The sequence below is a fragment of the Python bivittatus genome, unplaced genomic scaffold, assembly GCF_059951505.1.
Source record: "Python bivittatus isolate LINGU-HERP-01145 unplaced genomic scaffold, Pbiv_v1 ctg000020_np1212, whole genome shotgun sequence".
NCBI lineage: Eukaryota > Metazoa > Chordata > Lepidosauria > Squamata > Pythonidae > Python > Python bivittatus.
In genome coordinates, this window is record NW_028277030.1 from 48,698,553 (window position 1) to 48,726,233 (window position 27,681).

At 36.9% G+C, this 27,681-nt stretch overlaps 1 protein-coding gene across 3 annotated transcripts in view; it reads left to right on the forward strand.

The window, feature by feature from the left end:
* ORC3 (origin recognition complex subunit 3) overlaps nucleotides 1-27,681 on the forward strand; it is a 65,941-nt gene that overhangs the window by 14,432 nt on the left and 23,828 nt on the right. For 2 of the 3 annotated variants that reach the window (XM_088138290.1, XM_088138273.1), the window contains exons 5-11: nucleotides 5,388-5,492; nucleotides 6,520-6,674; nucleotides 11,372-11,520; nucleotides 12,549-12,708; nucleotides 13,833-13,946; nucleotides 20,349-20,482; nucleotides 22,482-22,545. In XM_088138290.1, coding sequence (XP_087994416.1) covers nucleotides 5,388-5,492; nucleotides 6,520-6,674; nucleotides 11,372-11,520; nucleotides 12,549-12,708; nucleotides 13,833-13,946; nucleotides 20,349-20,482; nucleotides 22,482-22,545 — 881 coding nt within the window. The remainder of the gene's footprint in view (nucleotides 1-5,387; nucleotides 5,493-6,519; nucleotides 6,675-11,371; nucleotides 11,521-12,548; nucleotides 12,709-13,832; nucleotides 13,947-20,348; nucleotides 20,483-22,481; nucleotides 22,546-27,681) is intronic. The other variant, XM_088138280.1, reaches the window with a different exon arrangement.

Below are 27,681 nucleotides of genomic sequence, written 5' to 3' on the forward strand. Positions count from 1 at the left end.
TTTGATAGTGAATACCCAGAATTCTGTTTTTTAAATAAGGCAGGACCTCTCACACCTGATTATCATCCCATTGATTGAAACACCTCACTCTAATTTTCCCTTCAAATGAACCTAGAGGTTTACATACCTTTGTCACACACAAATACGTGGTTTTGGATAACTTTCTTCAATAAATAAATGAACAAGTATAATGTTTCTGACTCATTTTCTTTATCTAGCTTTAGGACGTGTGTGAAAAACAGATCATGTTTTAGGTAATATTTATGCAGAAATATTGAAAATTCAAACGGGCTCACAAATTTTTAAGCATCACTGTACATGCTATAGATTAAACTGTGATCATTTTTTTTAATTTGTCCTCAGTACTCAGTAATTCTACTGGTTTTAACTTTTATTTTTACTTGTTGCTGTATAGGATGAAACATTCTTCTATGTTTGCCATAACTATAGCTAATCACATAATCTTACCAAAAAGGACTCATGTTTTTTACCCCATTTTATTTATTAAGGTAGAAATGAATGTAGATACAAATCCATGTCGTATAATAAATTCTAGAGACTGTATTTAAGAATCTAATTTTTTCCTAGCATTGCACTGCTTACATCCTAATGCTATAGATAAAGATCCAGGTGTATAAGCATAGATTGTTTACACACCTGGATCTTTCTCAAGAAATGTATCAAGCTAATTATCAAAAGTATAGATGGGAAAAATAACATTAGAAAGAATGGGGGAGGAGAATATACATACATACACATAAATACCAGGTATGAATTCATAAGCTATTAAAATGATCTCCAGACTTGGAAAAAAAGTGCTAGTCCTGGAGCTCACAGATTTTGGCTGGACTTGCTAGCTATCCAAGATTTATTTTTGTCACACTCAGCAAATGGAGAGTTGGGGTTTTGCACGTGATCTTCTTCTCAAGGCTTTGGCCAGTTCAGTGGGAGTATGTGGAATTCCTGCTACCTTTCCCAAGCTCTTGGCTGAGGAGGTGGACAAAGGGGAAAGGAGGGCTTGTTCCTGTTTTGTTGAGTCTCAGAAAGTTCAAGAAAATTTAACAACTTTTCAGCAGTCTCTAAAGACCAGCCCTAAGCTTTTCTCCAGGCTCAGCAGAATTACGGCAGTGCTCTTACATTGCTTTCACCAGGTTAGAAGATTTATTGGCCAAAGATGTATTTGGGGTTTTCTTGCTTCTGGAAGCTATTTACATTTTGTTTTACTTGCAGGGGAGATCCTGCATATGGGTCAGTGCAAACATACCTCTTTATATGCTGCTGAAAATAATAATAATAATTTATGACCAAATCCTATGGGAATTACAGAAAAGAATTATTTGGCATTAGCTAAGGATTGGGCATGAAGTGCTTTTTCTTCAGCACTTGCTGAAAAAGAAGTCTCTGCCTGTGTGTGACTTCCCGTATTCTCCTCACTGTTAAAAATGTGTTTCCCAAATATCTAATACTCTCCATATTTTTTTCTGTGAACTCAGGTGATTTGTAGCACACGGGCCTGACTTAATTTCTCAGTGATGTTCTTATCCTGTGTGCCTTCCTAAAGATAATAGGACGGTTGACTTCTTAAGGTATTTGAATTATCACTGGTATACAGTATAATATGCCTTATATGTCACTGTTCCATAAAATCCCTGTGTATAGCACCCTGGTGATTGTTAGTCAGCTTTGGCATGGCCAATTTCAAATGCTGTACAATGATATTTCATCCCCCCCCCCCGGCTCCAATCTTTGCATATTGTAAATTGTTAATGCATTCCTAACTAACAGTTAATTTATTGACAAGTTATTTTATGTCTGTTCCCTGCAGTTCCAGATTTTGGTTATTTCCATTTTATGTCTATATAGCACATTGTTTCTTTCTAGGATATTTCACATGTCTTTTCTTAAGTCAGCAGCCCTTGATGCTTCAGACCTTCGCACTATTTTTACTTAATTTTTCAAAACACAGGCCCCCTGCAGTATCACAATCTGCTGTTACAAATTTTAAATGCAGTGTAATATGCAGCAAGGGGAGCTGAAATGTAAGTTCAAATATCTCTTGCATGACCTTAATAATTATGAATCTCCTCCCACTTCCAACTTTTCTACTCCCACCATTGTCTCATGGTCTTTGGCACAATCTGCTTTTTCTTTGACAGCAAGAAGGAAAAGATGAATGAGAATACCAAGACAATTATTAAAGCTCATGGAAATACATTCTTTATATACAGTATTGCTAAATAATTAATTTTGGCTGCTTCTTGATATTTATAAATACATTTCTATATTTCTTCCTAATATCACAAAAATAGAAGTTAAGTGGACAGATTCAGTATTTCTTTCTTGTTTTTGAGGTCAAGCGCTATGGTTTTCTTTTTGTCTTCTATATTCAGGTATTTCTTATGTATTATAGTAAGACTCTTAAATGCCTGCACTCAGTTCTGTCATTGTCATGGATGAAACATGTGCCAGATAAGTTTAATTAAGGTAGTAAAATATTTAAACAACTCATTTTTTTCCTTTTATTGTTTCTTTATTGCACGATTACAAAAAAATACAAAAAGATAAAAAAAGATGAACACTAAAGACAATACATGACAAATAAATTTAAACAGAACCAAGAAATAGAAGAGAAAAAAAAGAACCCCTCTGAAAATAAAAAAACCCAGAGAAAGAAAGAAAATACCAATAGTAAACACCTAAGATATATATATTAAATATGTAGTTTTATATTTAACATCTGGTTAGCAAAATATATAACTGTATATTATTATCAACTAGAAAAGGATAATAAAAATTACCTTAAAATAATACTCTATTGTTCTAAAATACTATGAAATCTATACCAAAAAAATAACATATTACCGTATTTTTCCGACAATAAGACGCCCCCATGTACAAGACGACCCCCACTTTTCCAACCCAAAATTAAAAAATATTTTAAAGATAGTGCAGAACACATTTTTATTTAGAAATTAGTTAACATTGACCTGATACACTTGGTGGGAGGAGGTCCAAACCATCTCTCTGCAGCTCTATTTCCAGGCTCTTTTGCTTAACTGATTACATTCAAGCACGAGTGAAACTGCAGATAGCCTGTCTCTGCAATCAGCCTTCCTCTAATTGGTTTGTTCAGAATCAGCTGACATCAGTTACATCAGGCTCGTGATTGGAGGAAGTCTGTTTGGGAGACAAGCTATTTCACTCGTGATTGGAGGCTAGCAATAGGAGGAAGCCTCTCTGCAGAAACAAAGTATGGGCAGTTTGGAACCGCGCGATTCTCGGCTGACTTCCTTGAATAAGACGCCTTCAGTTTTTAGGGCAAGGATTTTAGAAAAAAGTATCGTCTTATAGTCGGAAAAATATGGTACTTCATTTTCTAATTAGTTGAAAATACTGCCTTTTCCAAAATGGATAAATTGCATATCTCCTTGATGTCTGGAACAATATCATGTTTTCTATTTATCAGAGTAATTCTTTTTGCAATTCTTCATACCCTGTATCACCATAATTTCTCAAATGCAGTCTAATTCCAAAGTTTTGGGATATAATTCAACATTACATTAACAACTTTAAGATTCTGGGATTTCCCCATAGCTGTACTTATGTACGTTGAAATGCTATTCCAAAGGGATGCCAGTAATTTACAAAACTAGATCATATGGGTCAATGACTCCTCAATTTTTTACATCTTCAACGAAGAAAATCTGATCTCCATTATGTAAAATGCATTCTTTGGGGAGTCCAATATACTTGAAATACAATTTTTTAATTAACTTTAGTCTCAAATCCAGCAGTATCAATTTAACGTTTTTAAGGAGTTGCAACCAGTGATGTAGCATTGTTGGACATTCCAATTCTTTAGTTCATGATTGACAAATCTCAGTAGTACCCACTTTAAAAGTGTTCCTTAACTTTTGATAATGATATGTTGTAGGTTTAACTTCTGTCATGGGTTTCATGGGGTGAGAAAGCACTTCAGGTACCTTTGAAGCATCCAAGGCATCTAGCCCATTTGTGGCCATCAAAACATGTTTAAGTTGAAGATACTGTCACTCTTGTAAACTGTTTTTTAATACTGATCTTCTTTATTAATCTTGGTGTGGTTTATTATGTGGAGGCATAGTAGTAGGCATTGACACATTTTTGTTTTATTGATTACAGCACATATTTTATACTTAATCCTATTTCTAATATGCTTGTATTTTTTCTTTCTTTCTGTTTCTAAAGAAATGAAAGGAAAATAAACTGACTTGTAGAAAAGAGATGAAATACAGCATAACTTTGCAATCATTTCTGGCAATTTTGCACTATTGCTTTTACATCTCTTCTCAAGAGACTGCCTAAAATCTTTTGAAATTGCAGTGCTTGTACAAATGATTGCAATAATTTAAAATATTTTATTTATCTAATTTTATGACTGGTGGTGCCATTTGCAATGCTAGTGGATACATTTTGGCTTTCAGGCCAAACTGTTGCTGATCTCAGACATGTAAGGAAAATAAATTGACTCTTGGATTTTCGAAAAACAGTTTTATCTTTCTTGCATCGTGAGATCTATATCAAAATAAAAACAAATGTAGTGAACACATTGTAATTTGTGTTTCAGTCAGTTTAGTGTAAACATAAGGTAATTAGATTCAATGTTCTGCTTTTCTTTAGCTTTTTTGTTATAAATGTAAAATAGTGGTATGATCACATTTAAGTTGATTTTCCTCTCAGAGCCCATCCTTTAAATATTCTGGATATAAGGCAAGCTATCATAGGAGGGAAAATCAGTTAATAAGGGTAGGTAGAATTGCATAATACCTAATGCCTAAAACATTACCTCCTCCCTGCTTTAGCTGGACAAGCCTAATTTCCATAAAATGTAGCTCTTACTTTTTAAATCAAAAGTTCAATTGATTTACTGTATATTTTTTACTTTCTTATGTGTTAGGTTCCTTTAACATTTACAGTGATTAGACCATATTTCTCTGAAATTTCTATGAATTTTGATCTCTGCTGATTATAATTTACCAGGGATAGCATTGACCCTTTTGTTGTCAAATGGAAATTGCAATTATGGCTTTATAAAAAGTTCCCTTATCAAATTCATCTTTGTGAGAATTAGGACTAGTTCTCCTGTTGCCAATCCAGAGTATAAGGACAATGCCTTTACCCATGAATCTTGTTTTCAGAATTTTCAGAATTATTAGTAGAGCCCTGAGCATCTCTTTTTACTTCCTCCTGAAAATGGTCCTGCAATTAAAATTTGATTGAGTGTTACCTCCTCCATTAATATTGGGTATGATTGTATTTGTCTTGAATTTCCTAGTTTGCAATTTTCTCTACTGATTTTAGCTATCCATAAAGAGGAACAGTACAGTTTTGACTACTCTTCCTTCTAGGTGTGAATGTTACAGACCATGAACTAACAATTAAAAGTCTCTCTGGAGTTCTTCAAGATGATGTTACTCCTTTTGTGGTATCACTGAAGTCCAAAGAATGTCCAGGTAAATATTGTAATATACTGAGGAGGCTTTTACCATAATGACTTCAGCAACATGGCAAGAACCTCTAGAAATTGTCTGTATACTGTAACTGATAAGTGAGTGAAGCTATCATTTTCTGTGTGTTTATAGTGATGCATGGAAAAGTTTAGGCATGGTCAAATGTTATGTTTCAGTGAGTACCTAAGTTAACAGAAGTTGACACAACCTTTGTATGGTACAAGATTAAACATGACATGTGTTTGCAATTTAATGCATACAGTATTTCCTATTTATTTTGTTCACAAATTCAAAGTAATAAAACAGTACAGTAAATATAGCTGGTGCAGAAACATCAACACTGCTGGCCACCTGAGGCTTTCTTCCCCATGTCATACACTGCGGTTTCCTCATGAGACCTAGGGAAGATGGCCTCACGTGGCCAGCAGCTGCCTCCAAAGAGCCAGGCTGGGCACGCTTCATCAGCAACAGGAGCAAGAAGATGAAGGTCAGCTGGGGTGGTGGAGCGCAGGGTGGCAGGGGCCTCAAAGTGCAGGGTGGCGAGAACAACTGCGGCTAGGACTGGGCTGGGGTGGCTACGGTTTCCCAGGGTTTGGCAAGCAGCTCCAGAGCCGCACGGTTCTGGGGCTGCTTGCCACCCTGCAAGGCAAGGTGCAGGGCAGTCAAAGGGGCAGAGATGGAGGCGGTGATAGGAGGGTGTGGGGAGTTGGAGGCAGTCCCTTACCTTACTGAGACTCGGGGCAGGGAGGGACCAAGCCCAGAATGGCTTGGATTGGAGTGGGTCTTCGATTAATGACTGGGGGAATTCGTTAATGACTGCAACAAGGAGTGCCAGGATTACTGTCGCTAAGTGATGTGGTCATGTGACATCTTGCTTTACAACCACATTGCATAGTGATGGAAATTCTGGTCCCAATTGTGATTGTAAGTCAAGGTCTACCTGTATTTTTTGTTTTAGAATAATTCAAAAAATTTCACATCTTCATTACCTTCTCAATTTTGTCTTTATTTACTTTTTTGAATTGGGAAGGCATAAAGCAACTGCTACAGAAGGTGATGATACAGCTCATGGGCTGCGATGTGGATGTGGACTCATCTGACGAAGAAGAATATCCCAAGACTTCCCCCAGAAGGGTGTGCTGCTCTGTAGCATCTCTTACCAATTGGTATAGGAATGTAACCAAAGTAAGTTTCAAAATTGTCAGTTCATATAGTGCTATTCTTTTCAAGATTTTGTAGGCATTCCAGAATTCATGTATTATATCAAAATGACCAAATAGCTTTCTTTTTTATATGGATTACTGAGATGTATGAAGACAAATACATTCTGTTGTGTAGAAGTCTCTTACATACATCTCCTATGTTCCGTGTAAATCTTGGAAGGAAAATACTTAATTTAGAACGTTTTATTAATGTTGGGTGAACCAAAATATTATGGGAAATATATGTGTCATGATATTTGTTATTTTTTTGAATCATAGATATTTTGCATCCTAGAATTACAGAGTTTGAAGAGACTAGGAAATGAAGTCCAACCACATGTTCAGGAATCCAAATTAAAACATCCCCAACAAATGGTTGTCCAACCTCCACATGAATACATCCAGTAAATGGGAACTTACAACTCCTGTGAATAATTTGTTCCACTGCCTTATTGCTAGAAAGCCTTCCTGTTATTTAAGACCATTATTTTACATTCTGCATTCTGGAATGTTGCACAACAGCTTTTTTTCTGGGTGACATTCTTTCCAGTATTTGAAGAGTACTATCATATTTTCTGAAGTCCCCCTCCCTCAGTCTTCTGAAAACTGCATATTCCCAGTTTCTTCAGTCTTTCTTCATAGGACAGTGTCTGATCCCCAATCATCCTTGATGCCTTTTCTGAACGTGTTCCAGTTTTTCTGAATTCTTCTTTAAGTACAATGGCCTGAATGGGAAATATTACATGAGGGAAACCTGACCAGCTTAGAACTATTACTACCCATGATTTGGAAACTATACTTCTGCTGTAATTGCATTTCATTTTTTCCAACCATATCATACTGCTTTCATATTTAATTTGTAAGTAATTACTGTTCCAAAACCATCTTCACAACTGTCATTACCAAGCCAGGTATTCTCTGTTCTATATTTGTGCACCTGATTTTATTTCCTAATGAAGAACTTTGCATTTGCCTCTGTTAGATTTTATTCTGTTATTTTCTCTAACCTATTGTTTTGAGTTTTATTTTTATTTTTAGGGAATTAGTTGTATAACCCAACTTTGTGCCATTTGCAAATGTAATAAGCTTTCAATTTATCTTTTCATCCAGATTGTTAATAAAAATGTTGATGAGTACTCCAGTTTGTTTTTTTTTTTTTTATAATGTTTTTTTTATTTTTACAACAAACACAAAACAAACATGAACAAACAAAAACATAAAAAGGCATAAAAAAGCATCTTCCATTTTATACCGTGTGTCAACCAGTTAAACTCGTTGGTGCCCCTTTCATAATCTTAAATTCTCATATCATCTATTCAAAAATATACTTGTATACTTATCAATTAACAATTATTAATCATTCATAGCTAATCTATAAAATCATATATTACAAAAAATTTTAACTTTCAATAGGATTAGTAATACATCTCCATCTATCTATTATATGTGTATATATATAATAATTAATATCAAATTTCTATTATAAAATTTCCTAATCTATTACATTACTATATTTTCTCATCTAATCATTAATAAAAACAAATCCCGTGTCATATAAAATTGCTTATCTTCTTACTCTAATTTCAAATCTCAATTTAACTCATCTCTGCACATTCCATAATTTTGAATAACTTCCTCCTGCATAAGTACTTTTTAATTTTTCCAATTCTTAAGAGTTACAATTCTAACCAATATCAGTTACAGTATCAATTACAATTCTAACCAAGTTACAGTTCTAACCAGATTTCACTACATGTTATACAATTTTTAACTATATATCTCAGATTTATACTTTATTCCAGCGCTTGCATAATTTTGAGTTCACCCTTTTCATTCAATGTCCCAAAATATCTGGCTGTTCATTCCTTTTTTCTATATTATTGGATAAGAGAAAGCAATAATAAGTGTCCTTTTGAACATTCTGCTTTTGGAAGCTTCTGTCAGTTCCATCATTGTTGTATTCCCTGATTTTCTCTTTAAACATCTGCAATAGTTTCTTTCAATATTGTTTTACTTCTTCTTTTTGTACATTCTCTTAGTACGATTTTCCATTATAATCTTGTATAATCTTTTTCTCACCCTCAGTGCCAAGAACAAATCTGTCTCTCTTCATTTATCAGTTGATTAACCCTTTTAATTCTCAGTTTATAGGCCTCACAATAATTCCGTTTAATGTTTCTGATTTCTTGTACTATTTCTTCCTTTTCCAATGATCCCGTTTTATGTTTAATTAAGTCCATTTTAGCTTTAATATCTTTTTTCTTTTTTTTTTTTTTTTGAGAATTTCTGCAGCTCTTCTTCCAATTTTTTATAGTCATCCTCAATAGTTTAAAGATCTTTTTCTGCATTGTGTTTCTCGTATAGTCTATTATCTTGATAAACCTTCATTGAGTCAAAGGATTCTTTATCTTTGTTCTTGCCAAAAATAAGAGAAAAAAGAAGCAAAAGGAGAAAAAAAAATTAAGTAAAAATAAAAATAAAAGTAAAATAAGTAAAAGGCTAAGCCTCTTTAAAAAAAAAAATCCATCTGGGGGGTGGAATAGAAAGCAAAGCAGAGCTTCTAGCAGAAAAAAGAGCTACTGCCACTAATCAAGGCTCTTGTGACTGGCTCAAACTTTCCATCTTAATGTTTTCAAAGTAGCTTTCAACTCCACTTTCTTGTTTATAGTTACGGATGGCACCTGTATAAACATGCACATCCCACTATCTTTTTAGAAAGCACAGGGTCTTTGAGCGTGCGTCACAATGAAAAAAAAAAGCACTAATTCGCGCCTCTAAATGGCAGTGCAACTTTCTTTCATTTACTTTCTCTTAACTCCACTTTCCCCATTTCAAAGTCAAAAAGATATAAATTTCTTATAACAATAAAAAAATCTTAGTAAAAAAAGGCTTAAAATAAAAAGTTATTGAGTATTAAAAAGAGAAAGCCAATCCAGTTAAAAATATATTTTTTTTAAAAGAAAAACATCTTGTCAATTCCACTAAAAAGGGAAAGTTGAAAAGAAAAATTTTCTCCCCCTTCTTTTTTTTAATAGGGTTCAATCTCGCCGCTTAATCCACTTTTCTTCACTTTTAAAAATCTCTTTAAGTTACTTAAGGTGTTCTCTAAGAATAGTTGAATAGTAAAAGTCCATCTCACCCAGTTGACACCCTTCTCTTCCATCTTCCTTTGGAGCTGTCCCGGCTTTCGCAGCCATTTTTGGCTGCCTCTCCTCCACCGGCTTCAAGAGCTTCTCCCCGGATCGATCTGGGACTTGCGGCGTCCCTGAGATCCGCGGGACGCGCCCTTTGCGTTCGCCATCTCTACGGGACGGCTTAGGTCCATCGGGACCGTCCGGGCGAGGAGATATCGGCTGCCATCCTGGGAGCCCAGGATCGCCCGCCGTATCGCCGCGACGCCAGCTCCGCCCTCCGAGTACTCCAGTTTGTTAAGAAGCCATTGATGATATTCTCACGCTAGCCATATATCTGTTTAATTGCCATCTAACACCCACTTACTGATCTGAATCTCATCAAGTACTTTGTCAAATGCTTTGGTAGGTTCAAAATATATTACATCTATAGCATTCCCACAGTTTAATAAGGGTACTTTCTCATACCATGTTACATTCCTCCTATCCTTGACTCAGCAGATAGTATGGCAGCATAATTTGTGCTGTCCTCATGGGCAAGCATTTCTCTGTCTTAGCGCAAGATCAGGGAGCAGTGCTGTTCACAGTTTCACTGTTTTTCTCCCCATTCACTCTCTTTAAGATATAGTGGGGCAGGCTTGTGAGATGGGTCTGTTTTGGCCAAAATAATTTTCATCAGTCGTTGTGAGATTCAGCTCATCGTGCCAGAAATCCTTCATCCAAGATTCAGACCATAGTACCAGAAACCAAATTTTTCCCATCAGTGTAATTATAATGCTTTTTTCATGGGCATATTCTTCTTTCCATTTTCAGTCCTCTTTCATGGACTGGAAAGATGGAAACGATTACCTCCTGAATTCACAGGTTCTTGAGCCTCTTTCCTAGATTGTAGTCAACAGGGCTACAGTTTTAAGCATTCTTTGTAGTATCATTTGTTCCCATATGGATTTAGCAGGAAAAGATAATTGTCAATGGACTTGGTAAGCTTTTGAAGTTGTATCCCAACAAAAGGTAGTATATAAATCTAATAAATATATGATAGATAGCAACGTTTTTGCTTTTATTTACTCTAACAATGTGTAAATTGCAAGTGAAGGAAATTGCTTTTTTCCCCCCTTTTGGATTTGTATGGTGTTTTTCTCTTTGTTTATGTTTCATCCTATTGCTCTCAGTAGGAGAAACAAGTATAAGCATTTTGGAGTTGGTGTTATCCATCATTGCAGGACACATTTGGAGAACAGTGTTTTTGGATCCTGTATATTCTAGCCTTTATGGCACACTCTTGTTTATTTGCTTTAACTCTAATATCTAATTTTTTTTTACAGCTAAACATGGAATGGGATTTAAAAATACTTTAATAAATATTCCAGAAAAAAGGGATGTGTTACTTTATTTTGCTGTTTTTTATTTAGTTATTACATTTATATCCCATTTTTCTTTTATGTTGGAATATGTGGTGGTACCTGTTTGGACTCCACAATTTTAGATGATGGTCTAGAGAATGTGCTAAGCTTTCTCTTTTCCCAGTTCATTTTTTCAATATATGCAGTATGATTTGCAGAAAACTGATACCGAATCTCCATGCAAGAAAAGAACATTTTCATCCAGACACTGGGAAACTCCTCCAGTTATAATTATTTTCAAGGACATGGAAAGTTTCACAACCAAAGTTCTGCAGGACTTCATAATTATGAGCAGGTAATATAACAAAGAGATCAGAAATTGAAGCTATTCTAGTCCATTTTCATTCTCTAGAGGAAATAAATTAATAAGTTGATTCATGTTTGCTTTTTCTTTATTGTTTGTAATAAGCACAGATGTTGACTGGCGTTAATCAGCTTTGCCTATGAAATTTACATTATAGGGAAGGTTTTATAGGAATCTGCATATTTCCTATGGAGTCATATTTACAGTCCAATTCTGTACATGTTTTCTTATAATTAAACCATTAGGTTTGCAAACATTTATTCGCTTGCCTGTGAGCAAATTTAATTGAGATATTAATTCGATCAACACTAATAAAAAATGAAATGTAGAATTCTGTAATTTTGATTGGGCTCTTAACTTGCCTGTGCATATATTATAATTCCATAGCAGTACGAAAATAGGTACTGGGCATGCCATTTGTCATCCTAATGCAGTAAAGATATTCTTGAAAATATCTCGGCATTACAGTTAAAATCTCACAAGCCAAAGAGTTACTATATACTTCAGAACATGTTATTGTTCCTTACAATAGCGGAAGCGGGATAAATTATTGAAATTAGCAGACATGGAGATCATGTGATTTATATACTGGTCAAGGCATTCAGTCTCCTGTTTTATAAATCATGTTAAGTCTTGGCACTCAAATATGCAATTCAACTAGACCAGATATCAAACTAAACACAGTTGATTAGTGTAGTATGATAGCCAACTAAGGACTTATTAAAGCTCCTGTTTCTGATTTCTGACTGGGACTGCAAGGAATTGGGAAACTGCAATGTATGAACTGCATTTCTGTTTTATATATATCATGTTATGCAGTCCTTAATATATGATGATCAGGAAAATGGAATGACCGCTTTACATGTAAAGAACAAGTCTTTTTTCTTTCAACTTTTCAGAGTTAAAGGGCTTGCTTGTTTGTATTAGTACAACACTGTTGATAAATTCTGTGGAAGTAAATTTTCATCTGATTGTGTTATACATATTTAATTTTTCCCAACTGTTAATTTTTACCTTAGTCATTGTATACGTGAATTTCCACTGGTTCTTATTTTTGGAATTGCTACATCTCCAATGGTGATCCACAAGCTGCTACCTCACTCAGTGTCCTCTTCATTATGCATAGAACTCTTCCAGTGTCATTCTTCCAAAGAACACCTAACCAAAGTGATTGATAAGGTAATACTTTAAGAAAAGAAGGTGTGGTATACCCTATGCAAGTTCTTGATAAAAACCAAAGTGTCCGTAGCTGTTAATTGTTGAAAGCAGTATTCTTTTTAAATAAATTTTCTTGAGGAGTAGTACTATACTGCTAAATTATCATTGCCACTGTAGATTTCTGGTCAAAATCCTATACTTGTGGTTCACTACCACAATTAATTCCATTAGCAGAACTGAAAATGTGGATGATCCTTCTTCCTTCTTCAGCCCTTTCCCCCACTCTTTTTCTTTTCCAATATCTGTGCTAGAGGATTCTCAGCTCTCTGGAGCAAATTTTGGAGGTGTGGGCAGGAGAGGAGAAGTTCTGTCACACCAGCAGTCTTCTGCTTGCCTGATACTGGATTTCACTCTCAGTCTTTCAGTGATTGAGTTCACTGGGTTCATCAAATTAATATATAGTCAGTACGTAGGCAACAGTCTGAGATTGGCTGAAATACAGATTCCAGTGATCTCTTGGCAATATAAATGGGAGTTTTAATATAAAATGTGTAGAGAAAATATCAGCATATAGTTAGATGTTAATTAATCCATCAAATGATGTAATGAAGTGAAAACATCATGTGATTTTTATTTTGTCTATTTTAAAAAAGGAAATTTAACACAGAACTTTGATTTCATGTTATTCATGATATTTAAATGTTGTTTAAATAATACTATTTCAGTTACAACTATTTGTGTCTTGAAAGCCTCTTATACTTTGTTCTTCCATTTCAGAATCAGTTCTTTGCACTTGCTTAAGAAAATACTTTCTGCTTTGGTTACTTGCTGTTGAACTGCCACTCATTAGAATATATCTGGGATATTTCAGGGTGCACAGGCTTGGTTTTTATGTTTGATTCTGTCAGGCCAAATAGACCTCCATTTTTTCCATCTTCTTCTCTGTTCTTTAAAAAAAATTCAGTTGCTCTGTTGCATACAAAAGTGCTAATACTGTAGAATTTAAGAGAGAATGTTTGCCATTATAGGGTTTCTTATTTAGAAACTCTCCAAAATTTTTAGAGAATTCCAACTGTAGAAACAATTAAAGTCATCTTATTTCAGAAATACATAATTTATTAATGTTTAATTTTTTTTTATATCAGTTACTTCTGACAAGTCAATTTCCATTCAAAATCAGTGAGAAGGTTCTGCAAGTGCTGATAAACATATTTTTGTACCACGACTTCTCTGTTCATAACTTTGTCAAAGGATTTCAGGTAAGTGTTAGTGAAAATAGCTGACTAACTTTGGAAAGCAGAGTGATGATAAACTTTGGGTCTAATTTTCACAATGAGTGATAACTCTGTATGGGCTAGAGATTTACTGAATACTCCTGCACAGAAGAAACTTTCCTACACATTAAAAAGAAACTTGAAAGAGAATAGTGTCTGATAAAGCTCTTCTCAGTGACATCTAGTTTTTGATCTTTAGATAATTTTTTTTATACATCCAGACATATGAATGTTGTTGCTGTTTACAAACAGTTGGTGAAATGTGTTTTAGGAATCACGGTGACAGGTGTGATGGCTTAGACTGCCATTTTATTAGTGTGGAGAAGAATCTTCCCGTTTTTAACTTTGGGCACTGGGAAGGAAGAGCAGAGACAAAAAGCTGCACTGCTGTTATGAGGGACATGGGACAATGGAGCCTTTGTCTCACAAAAATGCAAAGGGTATGTCAGCCCTGGACTTTATTAGAAGAAGGAAAATACAGAAATAGTGGACAGAATAAGGGGGAACTGAAAATTGCAGCAGCCTATTCTGCTATTAATCAAACTTCAGGCTGACAAGGAATTCTTAACAACAGTTCCACAATTATTGGGGTATGCTGGGAGAAGGCATTCGAGGTGGCAGTGCTTCTCCAAGAACTCTGGCTCAAACCACCCTTCTCTGAAATGAAACTTCTTTTCTCTCTCCTACTGAGTCATTATGGTATTGTGGTGCTCCTGGGTTGGCTGTCCATTCCCTGTAAACACAGAGGATTTTTCTTCTATGAAGACACCTCAGCTTCAAGCTCTTCTCTCCCCTATTCTTGCCACTGTCCCTTTGTTGACCGCAGCTGCAGCTTTGGACAATATTTTCATCAATCATGCAGCTGTTTAGAAATTCAGTGTTTCTCTGTGAACTTGATGATTGGGATTAAGGGAGGTGATCCTCCCATCTTTTTCCTTGCTATAGCTATCATTGACATAATACGCCACCACTGTATTACAGAAACATGATGCCAGGAATACCCTTCCAGTTTTTGGTCACGTAATTGCTGCTGGTGTTTTGAGAAATTTCAGTGATGGTTATGGTCCATGACATGGATAGCAATGGAATGCAAATAGTAATTCTAAAACTATATTAAATAACTTGGGATGTAATAACAGTTGTAAATCCAACTTCCATGTTGTTTTATTTAGGCCTAGAATAGGCAGTTGAGAGGCTGCCATCAGCATCCCAATTATAGACCTTTTCTGTGGTTTTTGGCACAATAGACACCTAATATAGCTCTTAAAAACCCTACATTCTTGGGGCAGTTAGGGGAGGTTTAAAGGGAAAAATGATGTGTTAAACTCCTACAAGGCTTATGTTGCTTCTTTTGCTCTCTCAGAACCTCATAAAATGTAGGAACGAGTCTGCAAATGGAACTCCACTGATGTCAAATTTCACTGGCTATCTTCCCTGAAGTACTAAGGTAGGGCAAGTACAGCCCCAGGACAGAAAAATGGCCCATGCCTGATTTAGGCATTTAAGAAAACTAAAAACAACAATAAAGGCAGTATAACTTAAAAATAAGTTCTACCCAAATATAAAAGCCAAAAAAAAAAAAAGACAGGCATACTAAGCCTCACAGATTTTCTGATTGATTATGTGCCACCAAGTCAGTGTTGAATAGCAGCATAGAAGACAAAAAAAAATTGATCATGCTAATTTATTAATTCCTACCCTACTTTTCCATCAAATAATGTCAAGGAGGCTAAAAACAATAAAATAGAATAAAATAGGTTGCTTCCAACCCTGCATGAGATCACCTCCCTTAACACAGTGGGAGTTTTCCCTTTCTCCCCCTTTCTAGCAGGTCACCTTTACAGTAGGTTTGGTGGGCTGCAACCCCCATAACAGATTGGACAGATCATTGTGGCTTTATGAATTGTTTCCTTCTTCAACAAGCAGAAGCCATCCATTAGCAGAGAGGCACTTTGGGTTAAATCCAGCAGTAACAAAAAATAATATATGTGCTTATATGTACCTGTAAATAGATATTCAGCTTGCTATTGCTCTGTTTACTATAATTAAATGAATGAGTTTACTGTGGCAAACAATAGAGCTCCATGCAGGTAATAAATGTTTGCATCTAATTGTTAATTCATAGTGTATAGCTTAATTAAGAATTATGCCTGACACCTCCCCCCCTTTTTTTTTAAAGAAATAGATCGATAGGGCAGGTTTAAACAGTGTTATTGAGAATCAGGATGATACATGTATTCATTCTGTAACATCACAATATCAGTGAATACAAAGTTGTGGTCTGTATTTATAATCATTAATATATACACAAATAGGCTTGTTTTACAGGTAGTCCTCGAGTACGACCATTCGTTCAGTGACCATTTGAAGTTACAGTGGCACTGAATGAAGGGACTTATGACAGGTCTCCAAAATTACAGCCATGGTAGTGCCCCTGCTGTCACATGATCAAAATTCAAGCTTTTAGCAGCCCACCCACACTTAAAACTACAGGGGTGCTTCAGCTCCCCTCACCCACCTATCTCCCCCTCATCTCTGCCCTTTTGGCCTCTGCGCTCTGTGGCCCCTGCCACTCTGCACTCAGCTGCCCCAGCTGACCTTTGTTGTCTTTTTGTTCCTGCTGCTGACTAAGCATGCCTGGCTTGGCCCTTCACGAGGTAAATGCTCGCTGCGTGAGGCCTTCTTCCCGAGGTTGTGCACAGCAGTTTCCTCATGAGACCACAGGAAGAAGGCTTCGTGAAGGGCCAGGCTGGGCACGCCTCGTCAGCAGCTGGAGCAAGAAGACAGCGAAGATCAGCTGGGGTGGCAGAGTGCAGGGTGGCATGGGCCTTGGAGTGCAGGTCTGCTGCAGCTAGGGCATTGTGCCATGCTGCTGAGCTGGGTGGGACTGCTGCAGCTTCCTGGGGTGGCTGCAGCTTCACACCGTGCTGCTGGGCTGTGGCTTCCTGGGCGACTGCGTAACACTGCTGGGCTGGGACAACTGCAGCTTTGCTCTGCAGGGCTGGGCTGGCCTGGTGTGGCTGCAGCTTTGCACTATGCTGCAGCTCAGGGGCTTCTTGCAGCCCCTGAGCCACAGCATGGCAAGCAGTCCCATAGCTGTGCTGCTTGTCACCCCACAAAGCAGGGTGCAGAGTGGCCAAAGGGCAGAGATTGTGGTAGAAATAGGCGGTTGGGGGAGTTGAAGGGGAGGCAGTCCCTTACCTTGGAAGAACCGAGGCTCGGGGCTAGGAGGGACCAAGCCAGGAACGGCTTGGATCGAGGTGGGTCCTTGGCTAATGACTGGTGGGATTCAGTGAACAATGGCAATGGGGACTGCTGTGATTGCCATTGCTAAGTGATGCGGTCACATGACATCATGCTTTGCAAACACATTGCTTAGTGATGGAAATTCTGGTCCCAATTGCCATTGTAACTCGAGGTCTACCTGTGTAAGAAATCCCTCTTGAAAAATGTGTTCTAATATCAGTTTAAAGATTAGATGCAGCATAAATTTCCATAAGCAGAAAACTTGATTCAGCAGAGATTTTCCATTGGATGAATGGTGGGCAAAAGGTGATCTTGGGAATTTCTTTCCTTCCTTATTTTGTAAGGCTGGGGAACAGTGGAAAAACTAGTGCTAAGGGCTACAGAGGGAGGAAAGAATTGGTTGCATACACACCGTTTATGTCAGAAGAACCATTCTGAGTTTGGAATATTCTTACTGGCAGAATAAAACTCTGAATGGGTTTGAATGTGGAGTATTCCAAATAAAAAAATGGTCATTGGTAGAGTTGGCTGCATAACACAAGGTGTTATATGTTGTTGTTGTTGTTCAGTCGTTAAGTTGTGTTCGACTCTTCGTGATCCCATGGACCATATTGCGCCAGGCCTTCCTGTCCTTCACTGCCTCCCTGAGTTTGTTCAGTTTCATGCTCATTGCTTCAGTGATGCTATCTAACCATCTCATCCTCTGCCGTCCTCTTCTCCTTTTGCCTTCAATCTTTCCCAGCATCAGGGTCTTTTCCAAAGAGTCCTCTCTTCGCATTAGGTGACCAAAGTATCTGAGCTTGAGCTTCATTATCAATCCTTCCAATGAGCAATCAGGGTTGATTTCCTTTAAGATTGACTGGTTTGACCTCCTAGGAGTCCAGGGGACTCTTAAGAGTCTTCTCTAGCACCACAGTTCAAAGGCATCAATTCTTCGGTGCTCAGCCTTCTTTATGGTCCAACTTGTACGTCCATACATTACTACTGGAAAAACCATAGCTTTGACTATGCGGATCTTTGTCGGCAAGGTGACATCTCTGCTTTTTAATATGCTATCTAGGTTTGCCATAGCTTTCCTCCCAAGGAGCAAACGTCTTTTAATTTCATGGCTGCAGTCTCCGTCTGCGGGGATCTTGGACCCCAAATAAATGAAGTCTGTGACTGCTTCCATTTCTACCCCTTCTATTTGCCAGGAATTGACGGGTCCAGATGCCATGATCTTAGTTTTTTTAATGTTGAGTTTCAAGCCAGCTTTTGCACTCTCCTCTTTCACCCTCATCAAGAGGCTCTTTAGTTCTTCTTCACTTTCTGCCATTAGGGTGGTATTGTCTGCATATCTGAGGTTATTGATGTTCCTCCCTGCAATCTTAATTCCGGCTTGTGATTCTTCCAGCCTGGCATTTCTCATGATATACTCTGCATATAGGTTAAATAAGCAGGGTGACAGTATACAGCCTTGTCGTACTCCTTTCCCTATTTTGAACCAATCGGTTGTTCCGTGACCAGTTCTGACTGTTGCTTCTTGGCCCGCATACAGATTTCTCAGGAGACAGGTAAGATGGTCTGGTACCCCCATCTCTTTAAGAATTTGCCAGAGTTTGTTGTGATCCACACAATCGAAGGCTTTTGCATAGTCAATGAAGCAGAAGTAGATGTTTTTCTGGAACTCTCGTGCTTTCTCCATGATCCAGCGAATGTTGGAAATTTGATCTCTAGTTCCTCTACCTCTTCGAAACCCAGCTTGTACATCCGGTAGTTCTTGGTTCACATACTGCTGAAGCCTAGCTTGTAGGATTTTGAGCATAACCTTGCTAGCATGTTATGTAGGCATGAAGAATGAAAAGCAAAATACCTGATATCTGACACTGAAAAGTCATGACGCTCTTGTTTAATGTAAGAAATGATCCTGCCATCATGCATGCACACACACAAAGTGCCATTTTTTTCAACAGGATTGATCCCTTTAGTTCAGTGTTAATTTCAGTGTTCCTGGTATCTAGTAGTACTCAAAAAACAAAACTAAACAAAACCTTGCCTCTCTTCGCTTCCCTCTTGGTCTGGTACTCTCCTTACAATACAAACAAGCCTTTCAAATAATTAAGACCAGATTAGTTTATATTAAACAACAGAATGAACTTAGTTTAATTTCATATCATATCAAGGAGCATTTAGAATACCCTAGATTGGAACTAGAGAGTCAGTTTGGTATAGTAGTTAAAGCATCAGACTAAAAACCGGGAAACCATGAGCACTAGTCCTGCCTTAGGAATAAAGCCAGTTGGATGACCTTAGGTCAGTCACTCTCTCTCAGCCCTAGGAAGAAAGCAATGTCAAGCCACTTCTGAAATCTTGCCAAGAAAACTTCAGGGACTAGTTCAGGTGGTTGCCAGGAGCCAGCACTGACTCAGACGCACACACACACACACACACAAGATTGGAACCAAGTAGATATTAACCACACTTATATCCCCAACTCAGTGGCAAGCCTTTTTTAGTGCCAGACATTGTGTTGTACCTACAGCAGTTCTCAGTGATAGATTAGCCAAAATTCCTTTTTCTAGAAGAACTTGTCTCTGCAATTCAAATTGGATAGAAACAACCCTGTATGTTTTGTGTACTGCATTTATTATCAGGGTAGCTGTCAATGTCTCATCTTGTTGGAACATTTGCCAGGATGATTAGATAAGTTTTATCTTGCTTTTCTATTATTAGACAGTAAACATAACTTTGCATTTAATGTACCTACATTTTGTGTCACTGTATTAAAGCACACAAATTACTACAGAATTAGATCTGCTACACCAAAGAGTTAGTATGCCCAGAGTAAGCTAAGTTACATGTTATGTTGTTAGAATTTTACATACAATTTTAAATCAATTTATGTTATATTGTTGTAATGTAATTTTGCTGTCCAATGTTTTTAATGTTCTGATAATTGATTGTATAAATGCGTATGTGTACATGCGTATCCTGCCATCTGATTTACAACTATATTAAAATAAAATGGATATTGTTTCAGCTTCAGAATAACAGTTCAGGAGAATGGATTTATTTTTCTAACAGCTAGAACAATATTTGAGTTGTTTTGATCAGTGTTCTTCCAAATTCTCATTTTACATTTGGACTTCCTTGTTCTTACAGCTGTCCCTGTTGGAGCATTTTTATTCTCACCCTCTCAGTGTGCTATGCTGTGAACTCCAAGAATCTGAGAAAAGAGTAAAACTTTTATCACATAGTCAGTTTGAAAATATTCGAAGATTGCCATCTTTTAGAAGGTAAATAACTGTCTAAACTTCTTGACATTGCATTTAATTATTCTGCCATTTCTTAAATATTTTTGGTTTAAGAAAAAAATAAGGAATTACAATTTGAAGTAAATTATATGAACTAAGCAAATAAATAAATTTCCTGAATAGTACACATGTTCAAATGCATGTAATATTCTTCATATTATTTGATTAATTTGTTTTAAAAATTATATGGCCACTCATCTTAAATAAATAGTTCTGGGCAGCTAACAACAAAATATATGTAAAAACATATTATAAAACCAACATAAACCAAGACAAAATATACCATTAGAAACAATCATAATACAATAACTAAGGCACAGTGTAACCACAGTAACTACAGTACAAAAACATACATCCTGGCCCTAATGCCTGGGGGAAAAGCCACGTCTTCATGATCTTCCAGAAGGCCAAGAAGGTCAGATCCATCTGGATCTCAGGGGACAGGCTATTCCATAGGACAGGTGCCATGACAGAGAGCCATGTCTCCTGGATTTAGATGACACTGTTTCATAGAAGGGACCCAGAGAATGCCCATCCTGTCAGATGTGGTAGTACAGGTAGAAACCTGGCCCTGTGCTCTTCAGGGTTTTAAAGGTGATAACTAGCACCTTGAATTGCATTTAGAAGCCTACTAGGAGCAGAGCATATAATAGTGGTGTCACTTGGGGGAACCCAATACTGTATGTGCCCAGCTGAAATTTCTGAATGCTTTTCAAGGGCTCCCCCATGTAGAGCATACTACACTAGTCCAAGCAAGAAGGCATAAGTGATCATGAGTAGAGCTTTGAGTCCAGGAATGGCACAGTGGCGCACAAGGTGAATTTATGCAAAGGCCCCTTAGCCATAGCTGCCACCTGCTCATGAAGCAGGAGTCTTGAATCTAGGAGGATCCCCAGATTGTGCACCAACTCTCCCTGGAGGTGTGCTCAACCATCAAGAATTAAGGATGGAAAATCTCCAGATCCAGGGGGCTCATCTAGGCTTTTGTTGCCTCCAAGTGAACTGAGTAAAAGCCTTGATAGCATCATTTGTACGGCCTTGGGTGGGAATGAATAACCATGTATCATCAGCATATTGATGATACCTCATCTGTGCCAGCCAATGACCAGTTTCATGTAGGAAATAAGGAAAAGAGTTGAGCCCCGAGGCACTGTACACATTAGGAGTCTAGGGCTAGACTGATTTAGCCTCAGAAGAAGAAAGAGAAGTACTGCAAAACTGTGCCCCCCACTCCCAACCCTCTAAGTCAGTCAAGGAGGATAGCAAAATTGATGGTGTCAGAAACTGGTAAGAGATCCAGGAGGGCAGAGACGAATGTACTACCCTTATTCTAAGACTTTCAGAGGTCATCCACAAGCACAACCAATGCCATCTCAATATTATAAACCAGCCTAAAACCCTACTGGAAAGGATCCAGATAATCCTAGGATTATAAAGTGTTTGTTCCTTGTACTCCTTTATCAAAAGATAGCCTTTAACAAATAATCATTTTGCAAAAGCACTCACCTGATATATGAGCTGAAAGATTCCTAAGTAACCTAATTAAATATTTTTTTTAAGCAGTGAAAAATAACAATGTTGAATATTTTTACATTCTCATTCTCTCCAACCCAAACAATTGGTAGAAAGAAATTATGTAAAAGGGCTTACAACTCACTTTGTCTGTCTGTCCATCTGTTGATCAGCAGGATAACTTTTGAAACTGAATAAAATGGGGCCAAATACGGTGTGGGGGAGAAGTTGGCACAGGAAAGATTGATTTTGGAAATGAGTTGGATCTGGTGAGGAACTATGAAAAAAATATCTCCAGAAAAAATTCTCCCAGTACATCTGCAGTCAGTTCAGAAGGATAGGAGTGTCCCTGATTCCTCCTTTCTAAGCCCCCCCCTTCCTGATCACGTGATTCAGATCGAAATTATTATTAAGGAGTTGGAAATTAGCTTCCATGTTTAAAATTAGCTTTTCCTTTTCCTCTGTTCAGGTTTGTTGAAAGCCAGGTAGCAGAGAAGCAGGCTGCACTGCTGACTGATGATGAATGTTTAAAGGTAAAATCTAGGATTAAAAAATATCTACAAAGTTTCTTATTTCAGATAAGCAATACTTCTGTATAACATCCAAGATTCCACTTATATAAGTGTGCCTTCCTTTCTCTCCTTTCTTTTTTTTTAAAATAGTATTTTATTAAGATTTTAAGATTACAAAGTTAAAAGTTAGAAATGAAAAAGAAAATTGAAAATACAAATTATAAAGAAAAGGAAAAGAAGAACTGAGATAAAGGAAAAGAAAAAGAAAAAAGACATGAAAAATAGATAGCTTCCAATCTATCTCTGGCCTTAAGAATAATAAGAGTGTCATAAGTGCTAGTTTTTAATTCATTAAGTAGGAATAATTCTTTGTCAAAACATATCCCATTACATTTATAATCTAATCTTCAAATCCCCATGTAAGCTTCGCCCCACCTGCCTTTTGCAAATAGTCCATCAATGGTTTCCATTCTTTAAGGTAATAATTATTTGTATTTTCTTTTAATAAACAAGTCAGTTTATCATTTTCTGCCATTTCCATCAGTTTTAACAACCATTCTTGTATTGTTGGTAGTGTCTGGGTTTTCCAAAATTGTGCATACAGAAGTCTTGCTGTGGTAATCATGTATTGAGTAATTCTAATAAGATGCTTTCCGATTTGAAAGTCCATTATCCCCAGCAGGAATAATTCTGGTTTAAATGGAATCTGTATTTGTAGTACGCTCTGCATCAAGGATTGTATTTGAGTCCAAAATTTCTTTGCAATTTTACATGTCCACCGCATATGGTAGAACGACCCTTCTTGTTGGTTACATTTCCAGCAAACGTTGGAAATTGTCCCATACATCTTTGATAATCTTTGGGGTGTCATGTACCATCGATGCAACATTTTATAAAAATTTTCTTTCAAATTATAACATAAAGTAAATTTTAATCCTTTAGACCACATTCCTTTCTCTCCTTTCATTCCTCTGCACATCTTCCAAATCTGCCCCATTGTGAGAATTAACTGGAAGAATCAGGTTTGCCACTCAGAATTCCTATAAAATGGAAAATGATACCATTATGAATGATATTATTATTACAGAGAGACAGTGCACTCCTCCACACTAACTCTTGAACTATTTATATCTGTTCCTTCAAGTTTAATTAATTTCAGTTAGCCATTTAGGAATAAGTACATTCAATTATCAGTCTAGTCTAGAAGAAAAAAAAATGTTCTTCCAAAAATGGATGTGCTTTAAAAAGAAAAGGAAAGAAAACATGCTACTATGATGACTGCTTTAAATTTTTACCATGCTTCCTGGAAAAACACCTGAAACGAGAATTCCAAAGCAAGATGACCAATTTCCCTTGATGAGGGACTGAAAAGTGAAATGGTCTAGAATACATACAGTATAAGTAAACCTCTTGACGTCATCGTACTTCATCTTTTGCCGCTTACCACCCATGCCAGGGTTGATGGGGATCATGTTCAATATATCAGGAAGGCAAGAATTTGCCCATTTGTGATTTTGAGACTTAAGGAAAATGTGTGAGGATATTGTGTAAATTCAGGAACTGGTGACTGAATCTTGTATTCCGTTTTTTCTCTTAATTTTAACTGTGAAAAATGGAAAGATTTCATGCGCTGTGTTCTTTAAAATTTAAAAACTAAACAGCAGTTTGGTGAGACATAATCTGACTACTATATTTTACTTGCCATGTTAATTATTTTAAAACAGGGGACGTATTTTAATAACAGCTAGAGAAATAAATTAACATGAGATTCAAAGAGAAAGAGGGATACAGGAACATCAAAAGGCAAAAGATGAATCAACTCTATATCAGGCCTTCAGAGGCAGCCAGTACTGATGAAGCTGTTTAAAAACCCATATATTAAATTGCTGAAAACAGCCACTGTGAATGATAGGTCATATAAATTCATTCCTGGAATGTTCCTGCATTATTTAATAACATGTTTCTATCTTTTTTTTCCCTCTATCAAATTAGCTAACAGCATTTTGACAAACATGGCACCTCAATTTAAAATAGTAAAATAAACTAGCTGCTTCATACATCATATTAAGCCAAACATGGGTTGTTTTGGATTTGGCTTAGTATGATATGTGACCCCAGGCGTTAACAACCATTGTAAAAGAAAATATAGTTTAGCATGATGCATGAGTCCTGATTAGGTTTACTCATCAAGCTAAGTCATAATGTAGGTTTGCCTCTTTGTGTCTTTTTGTGGTATGTGAACCCAGCCATTATGATTTGTAAACCATGGTTTACTGATTAACATGTAATTTAAGCCCAAGCAATAGCTATTCAATAAGCTACAGTTAACTAAATCATGGCTTTCCTATGTGACTCTAGCCACTGAGTCACCCACTGTCATTAAAGTGATAGCGAAGTAAAGTTAAATCTAAATGTACTTACCCAGTTGCAGTGCTAAACTGCATGGTTGTGCTTCTTTGTTGTTGCATACTCCTGTTCCAGGACTTATTGACAAATTGGCTTGTTGATTAGCTGTGATGACAGCCTATTGTTTGCACTAAGGAAGAAGAACCTTAATGAATTGGGATGTATGAGGAAGAGGGGAATGTGTAAGCACAAGATTTATTCATCATTGACACGCCAGAACTTGAAATGTTGTGTTAAAAGGTAGACTCAGTTGGTAGAACCTGTCTCTTGGTTAATATGCATAGGTTTGTACTATACCTATACCTCAGCATCTTTATTTAGAAGTAAGTCCCAGTGAATTTGTTGAGGCTAAATGATCAAATATAGAAAATATATAATGATGAGATGGGTTTTGAATATTAGCAAAGTAAGAGACTATTGAAAGATTAATTTACTAAGAGCTAGTGAAGTCCAAGATCTGATCTTACAAATACATCTCTCTGTGATATGTCAATTTCCTGTGTTTGGCCTTTTTTCTGAGCAGACAAAAAGATTATAAAGCCAAGCAGCAAAAATAAATAAATAAATAAATAAATAAATAAATAAATAAATAAAATAAAAATTCACACCTCATGATGCAAAATGTCCCCATAGCTTTAGGTCTAGTATGTATAAAGATTGTGCTCTTTTTTTTCATAGAAATGAAGGACTGTTTCTGAAAGAGCATTCTCCTCTTATTTTGTGGAGGCTTGAGTTCATCTTGATCTAGAAAAGTTACCTATGGAGAAACATTGTAGCAACAATAGCAGTAAAAGCACTAGTGGTTTAGTGCTACATTTTTCTGTGTTAAAGGCTTTCTTAAAACTTAGTTAAATCTTCCTTCTCTGGGAATTGTCCAATTTTATTTCAATGTTATTACAACAATTGAACTTAATGTAAAAACCTGTCCCCAAAAAGAGAAAAGCAGTAGTTCAGTACCAGCAAATAGAAGACCATTGAACAAAATGATCTGTCAGATCTCTTCACTAAATTTAGGGAAACTGGTGTACAAGTGGATTTTCTCCTTAAATCTGCAATGGGGCAAAGATCTCCAAAATGAAATGTATGTGATAGAAGAATATAGGTTCAGGTTCATGTGTCTACTGGGATAAAACAGGTGGCTAACTTCTACCAAATGTTCTTCTTCTGTAAATTATAGTACTTTTTGTTGTCCTGTTTTACTAGAACACTATGTTTTCTGGTTGTGCCAAAGATTTCTGTAGTCTGTTATTTCCTCTAAGCAGAGAAGCATTAAGGACTTGACTGTGCACATCTTTTCAATTTGTTTATTGAAAAAAATAGGAGGCCCACTCTTCCTGGGGAAAAATGCTTAGCTTTCAGCTTACCAAGTACCAGAGATTTAATTTCAGCCCTGCTACTTTAAAATGAAATGAAATACATCTTCCAGTATCAATCAATGAAGTTACTACAAGTTAATTGTTAATGTACAATACTGTGCAAAAGTTTTAGGCAGGTGTAAAAAAATGCTGTAAAGTAAGAATGCTTTCAAAAATATATATTGTAATTGTTTATGTTTATCAATTTACAAAATGCAAAGTGAGCAAACAGAAGAGAAATCTAAATCAAATCAATATTTGGTGTGACTACCCTTTGGCTTCAAACCAGCATCAATTCTTACACTTGCACACTTTGTACACTTGCACAAAGTCAGGGATCTTGTAAGATTAGAGTCAGGTGTATGATTAACCAATTATACCAGGCAGGTGCTAATGATAATCAATTTCATATGTAGGTTGAAACACAGTCATTAACTGAAACAGAAACAGCCGTGTAGGAAGCTTAAAACTGGGTGAGGAACAGCCAAACTCTGCTACTAAGGTGAGGTTGTGTAAGAGTTTCATGTCACAGATCATACACCAGGGCAAGACTCAGCACGGCAACAAGACACAAGGTAGTTATATTGCATCAGCAAGGTCTCTCCCAGGCAAAAATTTCAAAGCAGATTAGGGTTTCAAGATGTGCTGTTCAAGCTCTTTTGAAGAAGCACAAAGAAATGGGCAATGTTGAGGACCATAGATTCAGTGGTTGGCCAAGGAAACTTAATGCAGCAGATGGAAGACACATCATGCTTACTTCCCTTTGACATCAGAAGATGTCCAGCTGTGCCATCAGCACAGAACTGGTGGAAACCAGTGGGACCCAGGTACATCCATCTACTGTCTGGAGAAGTCTGGCCAGAAGTGGTTTTCATGGAAGAATTGTGGCCAAAAAGCCATACCTCTGACCTGGAAACAAGGCTAAGCAACTCAATATGCACAAAAACATAGGAACTGGGGTGCAGAAAAATGGCAGCAGGTGCTCTGGACTGATGAGTCAGAATTTGAAATATTTGACTGTAGCAGGAGGCAGTTTGTTCACTGATGGGCTGGAGAGCGGTACAATAATGAGTGTCTGCAGGCGACAGTGAAGCATGGTGGAGGTTCCTTGCAAGTTTGGGGCTGCATTTCTGCAAATGGAGTTGGAGATTTGGTCAGGATCAATGGTGTCCTCAATGCTGAGAAATACAGGCAGATACTGATCCATCATGCCATACCATCAGGGAGGCGTGTGATTGGTCCCAAATTTATTCTGCAGCAGGACAATGACCCCAAATGTACAGCCAATGTCATTAAGAACTATCTTCAGCGTCAAGAAGAACAAGGAGTCCTGGAAATGATGGTTTTGCCCCCACAGAGCCCTGATCTCAACATCATCGAGTCTGTCTGGGATTAC